Source organism: Tachypleus tridentatus, chromosome 10, assembly GCF_004210375.1.
Source record: "Tachypleus tridentatus isolate NWPU-2018 chromosome 10, ASM421037v1, whole genome shotgun sequence".
NCBI lineage: Eukaryota > Metazoa > Arthropoda > Merostomata > Xiphosura > Limulidae > Tachypleus > Tachypleus tridentatus.
In genome coordinates this window covers 40,141,451-40,160,803 of record NC_134834.1, presented here as the reverse complement: position 1 = coordinate 40,160,803, position 19,353 = coordinate 40,141,451, and the positions used below count along the sequence as shown (strand labels likewise).

Here is a 19,353-nt window from a genome sequence, read left to right as displayed (position 1 = left end):
GGGACCATTACCAATGTATTTCTTCACATATATGAGTCCTTCTTTCTATTTATTTTTTTAAACAGGAAAAAAGTTGTTGTCAGTCAGTAAGAAGTGTGCTCCTGTTTATAAATGTAAGGACAGGGAAACAATTCAATTCTGTAAAATCATTCTCATGAGTACTTCCGGTTTTTTCTGGATGAGTAGGAAATGGACTGTTGTATGTCAAGCTAACATTATTTTCTATCAGTGTTTGAAAGATGGTTTACCACGATACTTTTGTCTGTATACGTTAAGAAAAGAAGAGGTAAACATGTACGGTCAGTAATATGAATCATTTTCTCTGTTCCCCTGTGTGTATGTAGGAAATAGCTGATGTCAAAGAAGCTAACAGTTTACCTTCTGTCTATGTTTGTACATGATAAGCCAACTCTATTTTGTCACTTGTACGTGTCTTCCTGTCTGCTTCTCTCTGTATATCTATACACTACATAGCCAAAGTACGTAGACACCCGACCATCACACCCATATGTGCTTGTTGAACATCTCATTCCAAAACCATGGGCATTAATATGGAGTTGGTTCCCCGTTTGTTGCTATAACAGCCTCCACTGTTCTGGGGAGGCTTTTCACTAGATTTTAGAACATGGTTGCAGGGATTCGCTCCTATTCAGCTACAAGAGCATTAGTGAGGTCGGGCACTGATGTCGGGCAAGAAGGCGTGGCTCGCAGTAAACGTTCCAATTCATCCCAAAGGTGTTCGTTTGGGTTGAAGTCAGAGCTCTGTTCAGGCCAGTCAAGATCTTCCACACCAACCTCGGTAAACCATGTCTTTATGAACCTCGCTTTGTGCACGGGGGCATTGTCATGCTGAAACAAAAAAGGGCCTTCCCCAAACTGTTCCCACAAAGTTGGAAGCATACAATTCTCTATAATGTCATTGTATGCTGTAGCATTAAGATTTCCCTTCACTGAAACTAAAGAGTCTAGCCCAAACCATGAAAAAACAGCCCCAGACCATTACTACTCCTCTACAAAACTGTACAGTTGGCACTACGCATTCAGGCAAGTAGCGTTCTCCTGACATCCACCTGATTCATCACTCCAGAGAACACGTTTCCACTGCTCCAGAGTCCAATGTCAGTATGCTTTATACCACTCCAGCCAACGCTTGGCATTGTGCACGGTGATCTTAGCCATGGAAGCCCATTTTATGAAGCTCCCAATGAACAGTTCTTGTGCTAACTTTGCTTCCAGAGGCAGTTTGAAACTTGGTAGTGAGTGTTGCAACTGTGAGCAGACGATTTTTACGCGTTTCGCGCTTCAGCACTCGGCGGTTCCGTTATGTGAGTTTGTGTGGCTTACCACTTCGTGGCTGAGCTGTTGTTGCTTCTAAACACTTCTACTTCACAATAACAACACTTAAAGTTGACCAGGACAGCTCTAGTAGGTCAGAAATTTGACGAACTGACTTGTTGGAAAGGTAGCATCCGATGACAGTGCCACGTTGAAAGTCACAGAACTCTTCAGTACGACCCATTCTGGCCCAGCGTATCCATGTGGTTAAGGCACTCGACTCGTAATCCGAGGGTCGCAGGTTCGAATCCCTGTCACACCAAACATGCTCGCCCTTTCAGCCGTGGGGGTGTTATAATGTGATGGTCAATCCCCCTATTCGTTGGTAAAAGAGTAGCTCAAGAGTTGACGGTGATGACTAGCTGTCTTCCCTCTAGTCTTACACTGGTAAATTACGGACGGCTAGCGCAGATAACTCTCGTGTAGCTTTGCGCGAAATTCAAAAACTAAAAAAACGATCCATTTTACTGCCAGTGTTTGTCTATAGAGATTGAATGGCTGTATGCTTGATTTTATGCACCTGTTAACAATTGGTGGGGCTGAAATTGCGGAACCCACTAATTGGAAGGGGTGTCCACATACTTTTGGCCATGTGGTGTATGTATATATATATAGAGAGAGAGGGGAATAATTATTGTTGTCAGTTAAGTCCAAATGACATTCCATTCATCTCTACATGGGAATGTCAGACTGGCAATGATAGCTTTCATATGGATTACCATCTGTTTCTTTCTGTGTAGGTAAGGAATAAGTGTTGTGAGACAAACTATCATGACAGTGTCTATGTATTCATGGGAAAGAGAGACTCTTCTTTTATAGTTTTTATGACACTGTTTCTTTTTATGGAGGTAGGGAACGAACAATTCACAATTAATATAACGTGACTACCTGTCTGCCTGTGCTAGGTAGAATTACATTCTTTTTGACAGTTTTTATGCGACTTTCTGTCTATTAGTGAAGGAGCCGGATTTAAGCCGCGTGTATTCAAAATTTCTTTTTTTTTTTATTTTCTGTGCTGTATTACATTACCAAGTAGCACTGAAACATTCTAATCTTTCTTTTTCAGCTGTGTTGAATAAACAGTCTAAACGTGCAATCCTTTTTCAACAAGTCCAAATTCTAGCAGCTTTACACGTCCTGACTATTTGTAATACAATAACTGCAATACACAAAAAATATTTCAGCTCTAAAAAATGCTCAACCTTCAACAGAAGTTGTAATCTATTATTGGTGTGCAATTATTTCTACAAACATTATAGGCAGATACTTTATCTGTCATGTTCTTGTCAGTAATGGCTTTATTTATATTTCAGTGCGTATTGAATAGTATCACCAAATGCAGGTCCCTCGCTGAGACAGCAGTAAGCCTTCGGATTTACAACCCTAAAATCAGGAGTTCGAATCCCCTAGATGGACACAGCAGACCGCCCTATGTTGCTTTCCTATAACAAAATACATACACACACCAAATACCGACCAGTTTTAACTTTGAACCTAACATTTTCAAACACAAAATTCCATATTAAACAAGTACGTAGACAGCGTCACACATATATTGACATTCTCATCAAAGGGCATGGACTCAGTCCTCAACAGTACCTTTATAAAAATATGAAGTGATGTATGGAAACTCCTTGTTATATCAGCAGTTCGACAGAACGGCCTATAGTAATTATAAATGAAAATAAAGAAGAATATAGTAATATGCCAACCGCACTATTACTGTTACATACAGTGAAAACTAGGTCTTTCGCCCAACACAACACATTTGGCTGGCAAGGATACAGTAGTCTTGACTTTATTTACAGTTAAGCAAAAACCTATACAATGGATTATCTGTGCTTTGCTCACAAGAGGTATAGAAACCCGGTTTTGGGCGTTAGAGGCTTTTAGAGTTACCATTGGTCCACTTGACTAAAATACGACTGTAGTGCTACGTTTTCCTTGTAATGTTGTTGATACTTTGTTTTCCTAATATGTCAGGTGTGCCTCATTTGATAGTTGAATGTTCTAGCACAAATCTACAGGATGGGCTATCTGCATTATGTTCTTTGAAAAGGAATCAAACCCAGGATTTTAGCCAATGTAAGGAAACTTATCGCTGGCCCGTGGGTATAGTAATTAAAAAAATCCATATAACCTGAAAAAATTAGAAGTAAATACATCGTGAACATTTCAAAGAACTCGATTTACTTTCAGTGTATATGTTTCATACCATATGCCTATTGACCACACAACTCAATTGTTTTATTTTTGCAGACAAAACATGAAGTGGTTAATCATGATGGGATCATTTGAGTATCGTTTCTTACTACACTATGGTCCTTTATTAAAATCCACAAGATAAATGTAAAGTGCTCAAATTTGCACGTGGTACTTATATCTGACTCATTGACAATTGGATAATAGTAGTTAAAGTAACGCCACATTTTATGTGACTTCTCTTCTTCCGCATGGTGTAAAGCTACACTGTGTATAGTACTTATATCCGTGTTGCTGCTGTGTTATATTTCTCTATGATAATTTTGTTTAAAAAAATGAAACACTGAAGCTCGGGTTGAGTAAAGTTTTATTAATATAATAACCTCTTTTCACGTTAAAGCGAAATTAAAAACAGAATTTGACTATAAACTACAGATTAAACCTGGATGTGTAAGTTGGCCGACTTAAAACATCTATCTAATAGAACAAAACTTTATACCGTGAGTTCCACATTTGTCTTGTCTTAAGAAAATAGGTATTTTGGTAGATTTATATGCATATTATTGCGATGTTTTTCAGTGTATTTCAAACGGTTGGGATAAAGTCTTTTATGATTTCTCGAACTTCAGGTCTTCTCAATTCATGATTTAAAACGTTTAACAACAAAGTATTGGTTAGTTCAGCTAGTTTCGGTTGAAACCTCTCAAACATTCCCTTTCCCACAGTTGGTAGTACTTCTGCGATCTTTTCAGCAAATATACCTCCACCAAGAAAATCAGCAAGTTCTACCACACGAACGTTCTTCCACTCAAGGTGATCAAGTAACAAAGACGATAGCTTAATGTCATCCAAACTGAAAAACAATCGACCAAAAAACGTAAAGGTGATGTCATCACCTTCTATCTGATATTTCCCTTTACCAGATAGAGGGAAAATGTTGATGATAAGACCATCTAAAGAGTACGTCCCAGTTACCAAAACTTTCGGTATGGTGAAGCTTATCTTGGTGTTGAATGATACCAGATTTGACTTGACATCTGTGATTTTGAAGCTGGAGAGACCTTTGATGTTAACCTGAAAACAGGCACAAAGAAGTATAAACATTTTCAAAGAAATCTGGTAAAGTTTGGGGAATGAATGAGACGTTTATCATTCCTTTCTCACGCCTCACATTCACTGTTGTATTATTTTATCATAAATAAAATATAGGAATGATTTTAACAGTTTAAGTTAGTACTTTTGCATAGCAATAAGCACAAGGCATAAAATGCACAAAGATAAGCATACTACTTTTACATTTCCTGTGCTAGTTCACCTATTTTTTCTAGAAACAAATTGTTAAAACGTTTGCGTACTTTTATTTCGCTTTGTTGAACGTATATATATACACGCGTATTATATATATATATATATATATATATCACACATTTATATGTAAATTGTTCTTACACATACTTATAAAAATGAAACTACAAAGTAAATGAATCATAATTATCTGAAAAATTGGCAAAACTTTCAGCACCATGAGCCAGATATAAACAATAAAAATGAATTGTCCCAGCAAGCTACAAACATATAATTATATACATACATAAGATACCACTTCAAAAGGATAAATTTAGTGATATCATCTAAAAATCGTTGAGGATATCCAGTCTCTCTGGTTATGTCTCTAACGATGAACTTCAATATACTCATGCAAACATTTCATCGTATTATACAGGAAGGTAATATAATACTAATTTAAAATGTTTATTTGCATTACGCTTACACGTGTTTAAGAACTTAGAAATTGTATCTACTGCACGATGGTTGGATGTTTTCATTATACTCTATATTCTTCTTCATGTGTCAAATCTGCGGCAGACATCGACGACCATGGCATGCCAGACTTCTCTGTTGTCAATCCTCCTTATCAACTCGATGTTGCTCATTGAGTTCTTGGTGACATAGTTATTGAGGCTGTCGATATATTTAGTTCTTTGACACCCTCTGCTTTTCCTCCCTTCTATTTTTCCACATAGCATCTGTTTCTCTATCCCATTCTTCCTACAGATGTGTCCTAGAAATTCCATTTGTCTCTTTCTTATAGTTTTCATGAGGGACCTTTTGTATCCTGCCAGTTCCATGACTTCTACATTTGTTTTTCTTTCAGTCCATGATATTTTTAGCATCCTTCTAAGGAACAACATTTCAGCAGCTTCTAATCTCTTCTCTGTATCTTTGTTCAGTGTCCAGCTCTCACAGCCATATAAGAAAACAGACCATACATATGATTTCAAGGTGTTAATTTTAGTGACATTTGTTATGTTCCTGTTTGTGAATATGGACTTCATTTTATTGAAAGTATCCTTGGACATTGCAATTCTTTTCTTTATTTCTGTGTCACTCTTTGCATTTGATGTTATAGTATATCCAAGATATTTGAAGCTTTCGACTTGTTTTATTCTCACGTCCTTGCCGGTTATGCTACATGTGGGTGTAATTGATTGTTTTGAGATAACCATGCACTCTGTTTTCTTTGCGTTTAACTGCAAGCCTTTTTTCTTCACTCTCGTCTACTGTTGTTGTGAGGAGAGTCTGTAGATTTCGTTCGGAGTCCGCAATGAGGACTGTGTCATCAGCGTAGCGCAAGTTGTTGATATTGCATCCGCCTACTTTGACTCCCTGATGTTCATTGATGTTTCGTAGGATTATTTCACTGTATAAGTTAAAAAAGATCTGGTGAAAATACACATCCCTGCCTCACCCCTCTTTCAGTTGGTCTATATTCACTCAATTCATTTTCAATTTTGATAGCTGCCATTTGCTGTCAGTAAAGGTTTCTAAGGATTCTTAGATCTTTAGCATCGATGTTCAGGTCTGACAACATGTCGAATAGGTCACCATATCTCACTTTGTCAAAGGCTTTAGAATAATCGATAAAACATAGATATAAATCCTTTTGTACTTCCAGTGATCTTTGCATGAGCATGTTTAGAGCGAAAATTGCATTTCTAGTGCCTTTATCGGCTATATATCCAAACTGAGCATCAGAAATCTCTGGTCTTATCTTATTCATCATTTTAGACATGAGCACTCTTAAAAGAACCTTGGTAAGATGACTCATTAGACTAATTATCCTGTGCTGTTCACAGTCAGTTGTTCCGGGCTTTTTCGGCAATGCAGTAAAGACTGATTTTTTAAAGTCTTCCGGTATTTCACCCGTATCATAAATAGTGTTCAGTAGTTTTGTCACTTCCTGGATTCCCACTTCTTTTAGGGCTAATAAAAGTTCAATGGGTATGTCGTCTGGACCAACTGCTTTGCCTTTATGTATCTTATACTCTATACAGGTCTTTATTTAAAATTTTTTTTTTATAATTTAAGATTGTTACTATACCTATAATCGTCCGAGGACAGTGAGTGATAGTCTAAACCTACCACTAACCATCGAGATGGACTATCAGCAAAACATCCACAGTTTTCAATCATTTTAGTTTTACATGTTTGAAAATACACATCTTGGTTATGAATATATCAGTGAACATTAAGAGACAAACATTAAAGTTTTCATACCTCATGAAATGTTAGATCCATCTTTATAATATCGTCAGCTACATTTATTTTCAAGTTACTTAGAAGCAACGGATCCAGTGGAGGAATTGGCCCTAAGCCGTCTTTCATTTTTTCTCTAAACACTTCTAAAGCTTTTAGAAGGAAAGCTTCGAATGCAGGGTCTCCTCTGCTATTTAACGTTCCTACTTCATTACACGTACTTGATATAATTAATGCTATATATGAGAACAGAGGCATATAAAAGCGTATATAATAAACTTGAATGCTGAATTTCTGCATTTATACTTTATTATGTCTTTACATTTAATTATTTCATTGTGAAACGACAAATTTTGACACTAAACCACTCTCCTAATTACGGGAGTAGGAGAGTTTGCAAGAATTACCTAGTGTAATTACAGTAAACATAATGATTTGGTAAGGCATATCATAGAGTTTCTCTCTGTTGTTCAGAATAAGAATGTAAGTAATGCATTTAGTTAAACAATGATAAAAGTTATTCAAAAACAAACAAACGCATTTGCCATTTTATACTTAAGTACAATATTGAGTTCTTTTCAGTTGTACTGTACTGTAAATAATTATTATATATGTAGCATACTGTAATGTATAGAGCTATTACAGATGTTCAGTACTTTACTGCATCACATATTATATATATGTATAGTCTATGAATTTTTAAATGTACCTTGCTATAATATACAGTTCTTTTTACATGTAGCTTAATGAGCTTTGTAGTTAATTTAATGTCCATAATTACAGAATCACTGATATGTATATACAGTCATGTGAAAAAGTTAAGACACCCCATGAAAGCCTGTGTATTTTGTAACATTTTTGGATATATACATATTTAATCTCAATTTCAACAATACTGCGAGATTATAGGAACATAACTAAACAATTAAAACTGAAGAAAAGACTTTTCAAGATCTTCTGTAAATGTAATTCTACAAAAATGCACATTCTAACTGAGGAAAAAGTTAGGACACCCTACCCCCTAATAGCTAGTGTTACCCCCTTTGGCAGAAATAACTGCAGTGAGACGCTTCTTGTAGCCATCTACCAGTCTCTTACATTGGTCTGAAGAAAGTTTGTCCCACTCCTCAATGCAGAATTCTTTCAGCTGTGAGATGTTTGAGGGGTTTCTTGCATGTACAGCCCGTTTCAAGTCACTCCACAGCATCTCAATGGGATGAAGATCTGGGCTCTGACTCGGCCATTCCAGGACTCTCCATTTCTTAGTTTTCAGCCAGTCCTTGGTGGATTTACTGGTATGTTTTGGGTCATTGTCGTGTTGCAGGGTCCAGTTCCGCTTCAGCTTTAATTTTCGTACAGATAGTCTCACATGATCCTCAAGTACCCTCTGATACACAGTAGCATTCATGGTGGATTCTATGCAGCAGGAACTGTCCAGGTCCTGCTGCAGCAAAGCAGCCCCAAACCATGACACTTCCACCTCCATGCTTCACAGTTGGTATGAGGTTCTTTTCCTGGAATGCTGTATTTGGTTTACGCCAAACATGTCCTCTGTTCTGGTGTCCAAATGATTCAGTTTTGGACTCATCTGTGCAAAGAACATCATTCCAGAAGTCCTGGTCTTTGTCTACATTCTCTCTGGCAAACTTCAGTCTGGCCTTGATGTTTCTCTTAGAGAGCAAAAGGTTTTCTCCTTGCACACCTCCCATGCAAGTTAAAGTTGTGCAGTCTCTTTCTGATTGTAGAGGCATGCACTTTCACATCAACAGTAGCCAGAGCCTGCTGTAGGTCCCGTGATGACATGTTAGGGTGTTTGGAGACCTCTTTTAGCATCTTGTGGTCTGCTCTCGGGGTGAACTTGCTTGGACGACCAGACCTGGGCATGTTGGCAGTTGTTTTGAAAGCCCTCCACTTGTTGATTATTTTCCAGACAGTGGAATGGCTGATTTCAAAATCTTTTGGGATCTTTTTAAATCCCTTACCAGACTCATAAGCTGTTATAATTTTCTTTTTCAATGCCTCAGACAGCTCTTTTGCTATCACCATGGTGTTCACTCTCACTTCAACAGTCAGGAGCACACCAAACTAAATGTCTGAGGTTTAAAATACACAGGCTTTCATAGGGTGTCCTAACTTTTTCACGTAACTGTATATATATATACCACGATGTACAGTACAGATCTTTTAAAATGTAGGTTACTTTACAATGATTTTATTAAATACGTACCATAATGTATTATTCAGAATTATCAAAAAATATGTCCTATTCTATTGTGCATAGTTTTAAAATATGTACTGTGCTGTGCAGACTATATCCTATAGGAAGTAAACTGTTTAACTTAAGAGTTATTATTTACTAATTCAATAGTTAATGAATATTTCGTTTTCATAACAGGAGCGTTAAACGTTAGTTATTTTAAAAGCTATAGCCGTGACAAGTTTCTTTATGTTTTTAATTTGGGTTTTGTGATATTGTTGACGTCATTTTATTCGAAGATTCTAACTGTTTCTCGTTATGCTTAATATTTAATATTACTAGAAGACTAGAAAGTTCTAGATTTTTCTGTCGCATGTTATAAATACGTGCAGAAACATAGAGGAAAACTAAGTTATTGAAAGAGAAAATAAAAATAAAGTTAGACTGTGTGTCATTTTGGATGTAATGGGCGATTTTTAAAGGGAGTTTCACAGCTTCTATTGTAATAACAGAGATATAGTAGAATAACTTGTCTTGTAAAAGCATGTTCTAAAATAACGCAACCCGCCTATGTGAACACGAAAAATAGATAATCGTTTAAAGTTCTTGATACAACTATGATAATCAATAGAGTAACGAAATTTTGTACATACACTTCACTTGTTTTGAATATATTATTATAAAACAAGTGGATTTTGTGCTGTGTCTTATTGTTAAAATTTATCGCTAACAAGTTGCAGACATCTACTGCAAATAATCTGGCCTTAAAAAACCTGTCAAACATACATTTTGAAACATAGTCCTGATTTATTAGCCCGTCATCATCTTTGTAATGTGGTTTAGCATATACAAAGAAATGATTTATAAACCAGTTATTGAAAAATGCATAGAAACAAAGAGTACTAGGTCTGTACAGCTCGTCTGTTCTACTAAGTTCTGAGTAAAGTCTGACTATAAACTAACACTAGTAAAAAACGTTTGTGTTAGCAGATGTACAAGATAATACGTCATCAGATCGAAGTGCTACACAGTCGTGCTCATAAAAACGACTTGTCAAGTGTAATTATATCACCACAGCCAATACTGTCTTATTAAATCTTAATACAGGCAAATTAAATCACAGAAGTTTACTTATTTTTAACAAGAAAAGTGAGATTAAAAGTTTCTCTCAAAGTTAAGAAAATATTTAACTTTTGTGCTAATTTTAGCAAGCCAACAAATTAATATAACCTAATTAACAACTTAAATGACCCTCCCCCCAAGTTGCACAGTGTCTGCGGATTTATGCTATTAGAAACCGACTTTCGATACCTTTGGTGTAGATTTGTGCATAATAAGAAAATAAACAACTAAATTAAAGTAGGATTCATTCAAAATAATTTATAAATTACTGTGACAACCTGAAAATAATTTTAATTTATTTTAGTGTTTCTAAGTTAATAAAAAAATCCGAATACGTTTTTTATATCATAATCAAACTACGTTTTATTGATTATGTTTTTCGTATCATCCCTAGCGATTAAGCACTGTGGATTACTAGTTATCACGAGATATTCCTGTGTTTCATGTTTTATCATAATACTTAATGATTGAGTGCTGCCGATTATTAATTATCCTGATGTTCCTGATCAAGATGTTCCTGTGTTTTTAATATTCAATTCGTATCAACACTAGTGATTAAACAGGTTCAAAATTTTGGCTTTCTGATTATTTAATATCAGTGAAACTGCAAGTTGGAGAATTGAGGGCCGAAATTTGTGTTCTCTAATTCACGGCATTTGTTGTATATATCACAGATTAAACTACTTACATCCATATTTCTTATATTTTTAAAGATGTAACTAGGCTCGTATCATTTCTTCATCAACATATTATCATGAAGATTCTAGTAGAACAGTGTAACTTATTATTCAGGCATTTCAGAGCTAATGCAAAAAGCCAGGATTTCTTGAATAATTATATATAATCAATAACAGTCGCTTATGCACGCACTGTACACATAATACATTCTTATTAACGGTAGACCTAGCCTGATTTAGTGGTTATAGTGTTCGGGTCGCAAGTTCCAATCCCCGTCACCAAACTGCTCTCCTTTTGAGTCCTGGGACGTTATAATGTGACAGCCTATTCGTTGGTTAACCAAAAGCTGAAGGTGGACGGTGATGACTAGCTGCCTTCCCTCTAGTCTTTTACTGCTAAATTAGAAATAGTTTTGCGCGAAATTCAAAATAAACAAACAAGTACAACCAATAAGACTTAACTTAGTTATAAGTTTTTTACGCTAAATCTTGACTTCTTATATTAAAATGTTACAGAAGATAAAACAAATATTCCAAAAGTACGTGTTTTATAGGAGAGTCATGCGATATAGAATATGGGGAATCTTCCTCCATACTGGTACCCTATTCACCTTACTTGTGAAATAAAATTTTACATTTTGTGAAGCACTTACCTGACAGGAAATTCTTTACCTGTTTAATTGTTTCCTTTACATATTAGTTTGAAAAAAAATATATAAATAAATGATTGTAAGAGTGTGCTGATAATTGTTCCAGGTAGATTGTAGGAAACTTGGATCTTTGTTTTGTATACGTTTGTTCGAGAGCAGACACAAGGCAAAGCCTGGGAATAGTCACTTTCCGATAACATATGGTTTTACTACTTATCGTATCTTTATGCATATCGTATATACGCATATATGCGAGCACGCGCGTGAATAGATACGTGCTCTGTAATTCGTTTGTCGTATAAACTGTTGTAAACTATATTTCTAATGTTGGTGAATGGAAACAATGGGTCTAAATCAAGAAGTTAATACAGAAAAATGTATTACACACACCTCTAAGAAACTAATCATATAACGTAAAATATTTTGGCGCATTTCAACTTCCCTTGAAAGGTAGTTCTGAACTGTAGAAAGTTTTCTGAAGATAGAGATTAAACCAGTCGGTGTATCAATTATCCCAATTACGTTGTGAAAATGCGTCGATTTGTTTTATGTTAACTAACGTCATTTGTAACGTAAGTTTACAGCAACTTACAGCAGTGTACAAGTGTTCAAGTTTATAGAAACGTTAAAAGATGAATAAAGTAACTTATTGTTGTTACTTCGACGTTGAATTATTTTCACCATAAAATTTAAAATAATATACCAACGAATGGACAACGCTGCTACATTGGTGTCATATGTTAGATATTTTAGTATAAATTTAAAACGACTGCTTGAAGACAAGATTGATAAAGATACTAAAAATCTACAGAGTGATTAGAATAACAAGTTTGAAAAAATGAAAAAAGATATCAAAGATGTACAGAAAAGCTGTGATAATAAAATTGAAGGTGTACAAAAAGAAATCAAGAGGGTAAAAAAAAGCGCTACTGAAATATAAAAGAACATCAAAGAAAGAATGAAATATCTGGAAAGTGAATTATTAAATATGAAAATTAAATCACCCACTTATTTTTTTTAATCAGTCCAAGAGTTTTAGTCTGGAACACGATCTGATATAAAATACACAATAGGAGTATTTATTTGGTCTACACCTATTACCACTACTATACCACCTGTTGTTGAAGAGCCTTCTTTGATTGTTTCAGCCATGACATTATCAAGTCAATTTCCAGAATTCAGCTGGTTGATTCAACATCAGCTAATAAAGAAATCAAAGAATTATGATAAAAAGGTACCATGGAAGGCATATCAGGCTCAGTTTGAAATAATTCCCAGAGTTTATAATGTTGAATATTGAACAACAAGCCATCCATCCTGCTGCTTTGACAGCATTAATACCCTTCCAGATGAGAGCCGTAACAACTACCAAGTACTGGTGGCTACCTTATCCAACAAGTCCAGAACGTCGCATCGGTATCCAGAGAAAATTTCAAAAATAGGATATACAGAGGAAATAAGAGACCTTAGCTGAAGTTGAGGAGGACGTAGAGAGGCTTGCCCACTTATATCATCCGAACACTCCTAGTAAAATGATGAATTAGTTGACAAGTAACCAATTTATAGACGCTATAACAGAAAAGAATATAAAAATTAGGCTGAAAACAAGTAAAGTAAGTTCTTAAAGAAGCTCTACAATTGACAATGAAATTTAAATTCATTAAAGTCACAGACAACCTAATAAAGACGCCATCTGGAAGTTACAAAAATATAATATCCTGCAGTATTTAAACAAGAAATCTTCATAACAACAGCATAAAAGAACTAAAGAAATTAACAAGAAGGGCATATTGTCAGGAATTATGATAAAAGCTAGTATGGAATAAGAATTTTCAAAAGATATCAGAAAGAAGTAATTTATGGTTGTGGGAAACCTAACCATTACAGCTAAGCCTGTAAGGAATCAAAATCTCTCATCAAGTCAAGAAAAGGAAGTCCAACCAGATAAAAAACAAACAAACAAACAATAACGAGCTAACTTGATATAAGAAAACAAGACTTAATTGAATTTATGAGTCAAATTTCAACTGGAAATATTTTTATTATGAACGGGAAAATAAGTTCATTATTTGACGAAAATCGTTGGTAGATTAACTGGATTTTTTACAGAAAACATTACAGTATGATAATTGATGGTTATTGATCGTTAATGGAATATTATAAATTGTCTCCAGATATGAAAAAATATGAGACAGGTGAATACAAAGTTCCAGCAAAACGGAATATAGGAATTACCTTTGCTTTAAAAAGCTTCTCTGTAAAATCTAATATGAAATAATGTGTGGATAATGATACTGATGAAAAGTGTATTTTCTGAAATTATTTCAGGCAAAGACTTTGGTATTTGTTCCTACTTTATCTTTGTAATGATATGGAAATTCCTTTCATTAATTCCTGTAGCCTATGATCGTTCTATCATGTGTAAGTTTTTACCTTACCAGAAGCCTTAGTGTAATCTACGAAGCATATATATTATTTTTGATATAAAATTACACGCGCTATTTATAATAATTTTGTCACTATGCATATTTTGGTAAGGCTTTAATTGTGATAGGTGAAATGCTGAATTTCATATATTTTTACAGGTGTCTGATAAAATTGTTTTCTTTTCTAATACATCGTTCATGATATCCATAGCACTTGCCTAGTCATACATATTACATATGTAGATGTTTAATATACCATGCATATCCCTGTTTGATAGTGCTTAGTGCATTTGCATTCCATCTCAATAGTTATGTTCTTATTTATTACAAATTATGCAAACATTTTGGCCAAGATTGTATTTTGTGTATACCTGTTGAGCAATTCTGCTGTGCCATCTGTAACTGCAGAACCTTTTGGAACCTCTCCAGCTATATCACAACCAAGTCCAGTTCCAGGATTTAGCTTGCTAGTTCAACAATACTGCCCAATCGAAAAACCAAAATACTATGATAGAAAGGTACCGTGGAAGACATTTCAGATCCAGTTCAAAATAACTTCCAAAGTGAACAGGTGGAATAATAAACAAAAACTATTCATTTTTCTGCCTATTGAATTAAAATGAACAGCTTTCCTTACATTAAATAATCTTTCAGCTGAGAGTTGTAATAGCCACCAGTGTGCTTTATACAAGGCTCAGAGTAGTACATCAGAAAAGAAGTAGGCTGATGAAAGTCTTGAAACAGGATACGAAGAAAATAAGATGCCAACGTCTGTCACGGATTTCATATTAAAATTATTCAACTTGAACACTTACCCAGTAAACTTGAAATCGGAAACAATGAATTTAAATCTCTTATTAAATTCTTATCATTCATATTATAAATGATGGCGGAAACAGCAGACGAAGTAGTAATAAGACTTACGTTACGTCGTTACATTTAATTTAGGACTAATAATTAAATTACGCTAGAAATAGGCCTACTATTAGTAAATGTTAAATTCAGAGAATATTTAGTTATAAGTGTACAAATATAAACACATAATGTTTAAATTACGCAATAAAATAAAATAATATTTTTAATTAGGTGATATAATAGCAAAATAGTTTCTTACACGTAAAATATATCCAAATTCGTCCTCACTTTTACAGAAATAAATAATCTCGTCAAATGAATTTGTGCAAGAAAAATTAAAAACCTCAAAAATATTTAGTTTACATTTTAGTTATTCTTAGACTTAAATACTTTACCATTGGATTACTGGAATCATTATCAACAAAAGCCTAAACTTGTGACATTTACCTCTTGGACTTCAAATCTTGCATGCATACATGATCCATTTTGTCAACAAACGAACTGCACGTGTTATAAACACGTATTTTCTAATAATGATCAGTCAAAATATAATCCGGTAAAATGTCTATATTTTTGATAGTTTTTACTGCTAGGTCGTAAGGTGATTTTAATATTCTATGCGGTAACGTGTCATCTTCTCAGATGAGGCATGTTTCAGGGAATCGTCAATGGCGTCACATACAAGCGCCACGTCGAGATGATATTTCTACCATATGCTATAGCAAGATTGGCAATAATTCTCTGTTCCAGTGTGGCATTGCCACTGCCCACAGTATTGCACAAGATTATTTCGACCAGGAGGAAATTACAAGATTGCTACGGCCAATAAAGTATCAAAATTGTAATTCTATTGAGAACCGTTAGGCAGAACTGAATCGGAAAATTGCTGACCACCACCCTGAACCAGGTGCTGTAGCTGAGGTGCAGCACTGCATAGTTTCGTGTTAAGATGAATTTACAATGGAACTTCATCGACAGCATACCATATCGTCTTGCAGAAGTCATTAATGTATGAGGAGGACCAACCAAGTATTGAATGTTTAATATCAACTGGTATAAGATTGCAGATGCTATTTATAATAATTTGATGTCATATTTTGTTATTATATATGTTTGGATAAGGTTCTGTTGCGATAGGTGAAATGTTTAGTTATACATCTTTCTAAAATTGTTTGCTGTTTTAATAAATCGTATCATAAAACCAGTCTTACTATACAAATTACATACGTATATCTTTAATATATCATGCATTTCTCAGTTTGATAACGCTAAATGCATTTGTATTCAATCTTAATAATAAGGATCCTATCTGTTACAAAATATGTAAAGATTTTGGTCAAGATAGTAGTTATGCACATGCCATAAAACACAACTAATTGTATTAAAACCATGATTTTTGGAAGCAAAAATTAATTAATATTAATTAATAAAGTTTGATTCGTCAATTTAATACCTCAACAACATTCTATAGATACCTAAAGTTCAGACATACTTATGTAATTCAACGGACTAAATTATCCTGTCACCAGTATAATCTAAATACTTCAGATTAACAGGTACTTGTAATAAACTATAAGATTAAACTTCTTAAAACTAAGATGTCATCATTAGTACACAATTAAAACCAAATTTAAATGTTCCTATATAGTTCACATTGATAAGTTAGTCTGTCAGCAGTTATACAAATAACATCAATTTATGATCCACTTCTTTAGTTCAACTTGCCGAATTAATCAGTAAGCACTTTTACATAAATGAACTTATGTCACAACCTAACTGTATAACTCAAATAGCTAATTTAACAGTGGTATTACATAAATAGCCTGAAGTTAAGATGTTTTTGTTTCAAACTGTGTACTCCAACTCACTAATTTAACCTGTTAGCACTATGAAAAATAACTTCAAGTTTAAGTAGTAGTGTAGTTGTACTGTTTAACTTGTTACGTTAACCCGTCTGCAATACTACATAAATAAACACAATTTAAAACTACAAAACCTGTAGGGTTAATCTCACTCAATTAACCTCCCAGTTCTTTTACACAAACATCTCACATTAAAACCAACTCCTATCGTTTAAATTACAAAATCAAATCTAAAACATAAATAATCTGAAGAGCATGTTGGATAGTTCAATTCGCTAAATTAACATGTTGGTACTATTATATTACAATACCCCAATTTAAATTCAGCTTCTGTAGTTCATTATCCCTTGTAATACATGCCTACCGTACCCTCTCCAATCGTAAGTTATGTTAGCTTCTCCTAGACAAACAATGGTTATATATCAGTAATTTTATGGTACATATAACACTAGCTAGCGCCGTAACTTACACGAAAAGTTATTATAATTGAAGATTAGGAAACATTTTAAAGACTAATTTAAAAACATGACTAGAACATGTTGGCATCAAATTCATTCAAAACATAAGTAATCAATACTTGGTACAAACTGGCTGAATAACGGCCAAGTAATATTTTATCTTTACGCTCTTGGAAATACTTACCTGCTAAAGAAATCCAGATTAAAACTAGGCTAATGGTGCCACTTTTATCGAACATGATGTCACTACTTGCCAAAAACAGGCCTAGAAAACAAAAAAATAATTGTATGTTTGTGAAATATATATATAAAGCGAAGAACCCACAAACTATTTAGGTTGTTCAACTAATATATGTCTTATTCTTAATTTGATTTATATGAAGAAATATGACAACATAGAATTTTATCAACTACTATTCTTTTACGATATGTTTTGGTTGATATTATATACGCTATTTTTTGTGTTATAAATATTACAATATATTCATTACCTTATGAAGTACAAATCCCTTTAAGTTAGTTTTTGGTATTGCTACGTGACCAACTAACAAGCGGTAGTCGTCTCATCGAGACTGATTTCAAGTTAAAAATTCCTCGGGACGTGATAAGTACAGTCAGCATGTGCTTAAGATGGATTTGTTATATATTTTACACAACTGAGACCTTATCTCTCTGAAAAGCGAGTCGGTGATATTGAGTTATTTTTCCAGGCCAATGCAAAGTCCTTGAAATGTTTCTTTTACACATCATAAGGAAGATGTTCTGTTTCAACATATAGGTTTTATTTTCTTCTTCAAATAGTTGTTGTTATAATATCCAATAAGGCTTTTATGTACTGAAGATCTTGTATGATTTTTAACTTGGCTCGAATATTATGCATTATCATAAAATTTGTATCTTTAGTTCAAAACACAATCACTAGATGACACCCTATTTTTCATTCTCAAAGTATAGCTATCAGTTGATTATGAGAAACCCATTGTTTGAAACTGTCTCTTATCTTTAAGATGATCTGAAAAGGTCCAAATGTTATTTTTATGCTGTATTTTAATTAAAATTTTAATACCCATACCAGCCGTATTTAGAATACAATTATCGATTGTGTTATTGACTGTTAAGTATTCAAGTATTTAATAGTTCTGCTAAAGATACAACAAAATAGATAAAGGATATTAAAGTTCCGCATCGTTTTTTATTTCATAATTGTATTTAAAATCTACGTAATATTTTTGTGTAGGTGCTGAAAAAATTTAAAAAGTATTAGTATTTGAATAAACAGTGCTGTAATGCTAAATAAAAAAGTGACGGAACGTGAAATCTAGTGCATAATTGCGTAACGTGGGATTCATTTGAAATAGAAGTGGGCATGGCGTTCCGACTTAAATAAAAAGTATCGTATAAACTTGTATAATAGTTTTCATATATGCAGTGTAAAAGTCGACTTAGTTTTCTCGGTAACCTAAAAGAGCAACTTCTCACTCCAGGCTAAGTTATACTTTATACTAAACTCTTATGAAAACAAACAAAAAACGCACTTTCATTTCCACTTGTATATAGTTTTAAAGCTATATCTACTATGACTTCAAGATGTAACACAAAGCTACATTTTTAAATTCTAAATAGCTTCAAAATTGCAAAAGTACACATTTATTTATACAAATTATGCTGTGTTATTTTTCTTTAAACCATGTCTACCCCCAATCGTGTCATTATTAATCATAAGTCATTGGTGAACTATACAGCTCACTTTACGCTTACGAATTACGCACAAGCTACTCTAAAGCTGCTAGCGGACATACCTAGTAAAAATTTTATATTATAATTTATTCTACATAATCTAACTTTAACTAACTTAACAAAACGTTTCCATTTATTTATTTTTGTTACTTCTAAAATAATAATAAAAATAATATATATGAAGAACAAGAAATAAGGTGTTTACCTGGGTCTCTTATTTTTCTGTCGATTGTTGATAACACATAACGTGCTTCATATAGTACTAAAGCATGAAATAAGTTTTTAAATTAATTAG

At 33.9% G+C, this 19,353-nt stretch overlaps 1 protein-coding gene across 1 annotated transcript; it reads right to left on the bottom strand.

Moving 5' to 3' along the window:
• Positions 1 to 3,887: 3,887 nt before the first annotated feature.
• Positions 3,888 to 17,979, bottom strand: LOC143229116 (uncharacterized). Its single transcript, XM_076460963.1, has 4 exons — positions 17,813 to 17,979; positions 17,506 to 17,586; positions 7,096 to 7,310; positions 3,888 to 4,611 (listed from the first exon to the last, which is right to left on the bottom strand). Exons 2-4 carry the CDS (start codon positions 17,558 to 17,560, stop codon positions 4,123 to 4,125), a joined length of 759 nt encoding a protein of 252 aa, XP_076317078.1. The 5' UTR covers positions 17,561 to 17,586; positions 17,813 to 17,979; the 3' UTR covers positions 3,888 to 4,122.
• Positions 17,980 to 19,353: the final 1,374 nt, after the last annotated feature.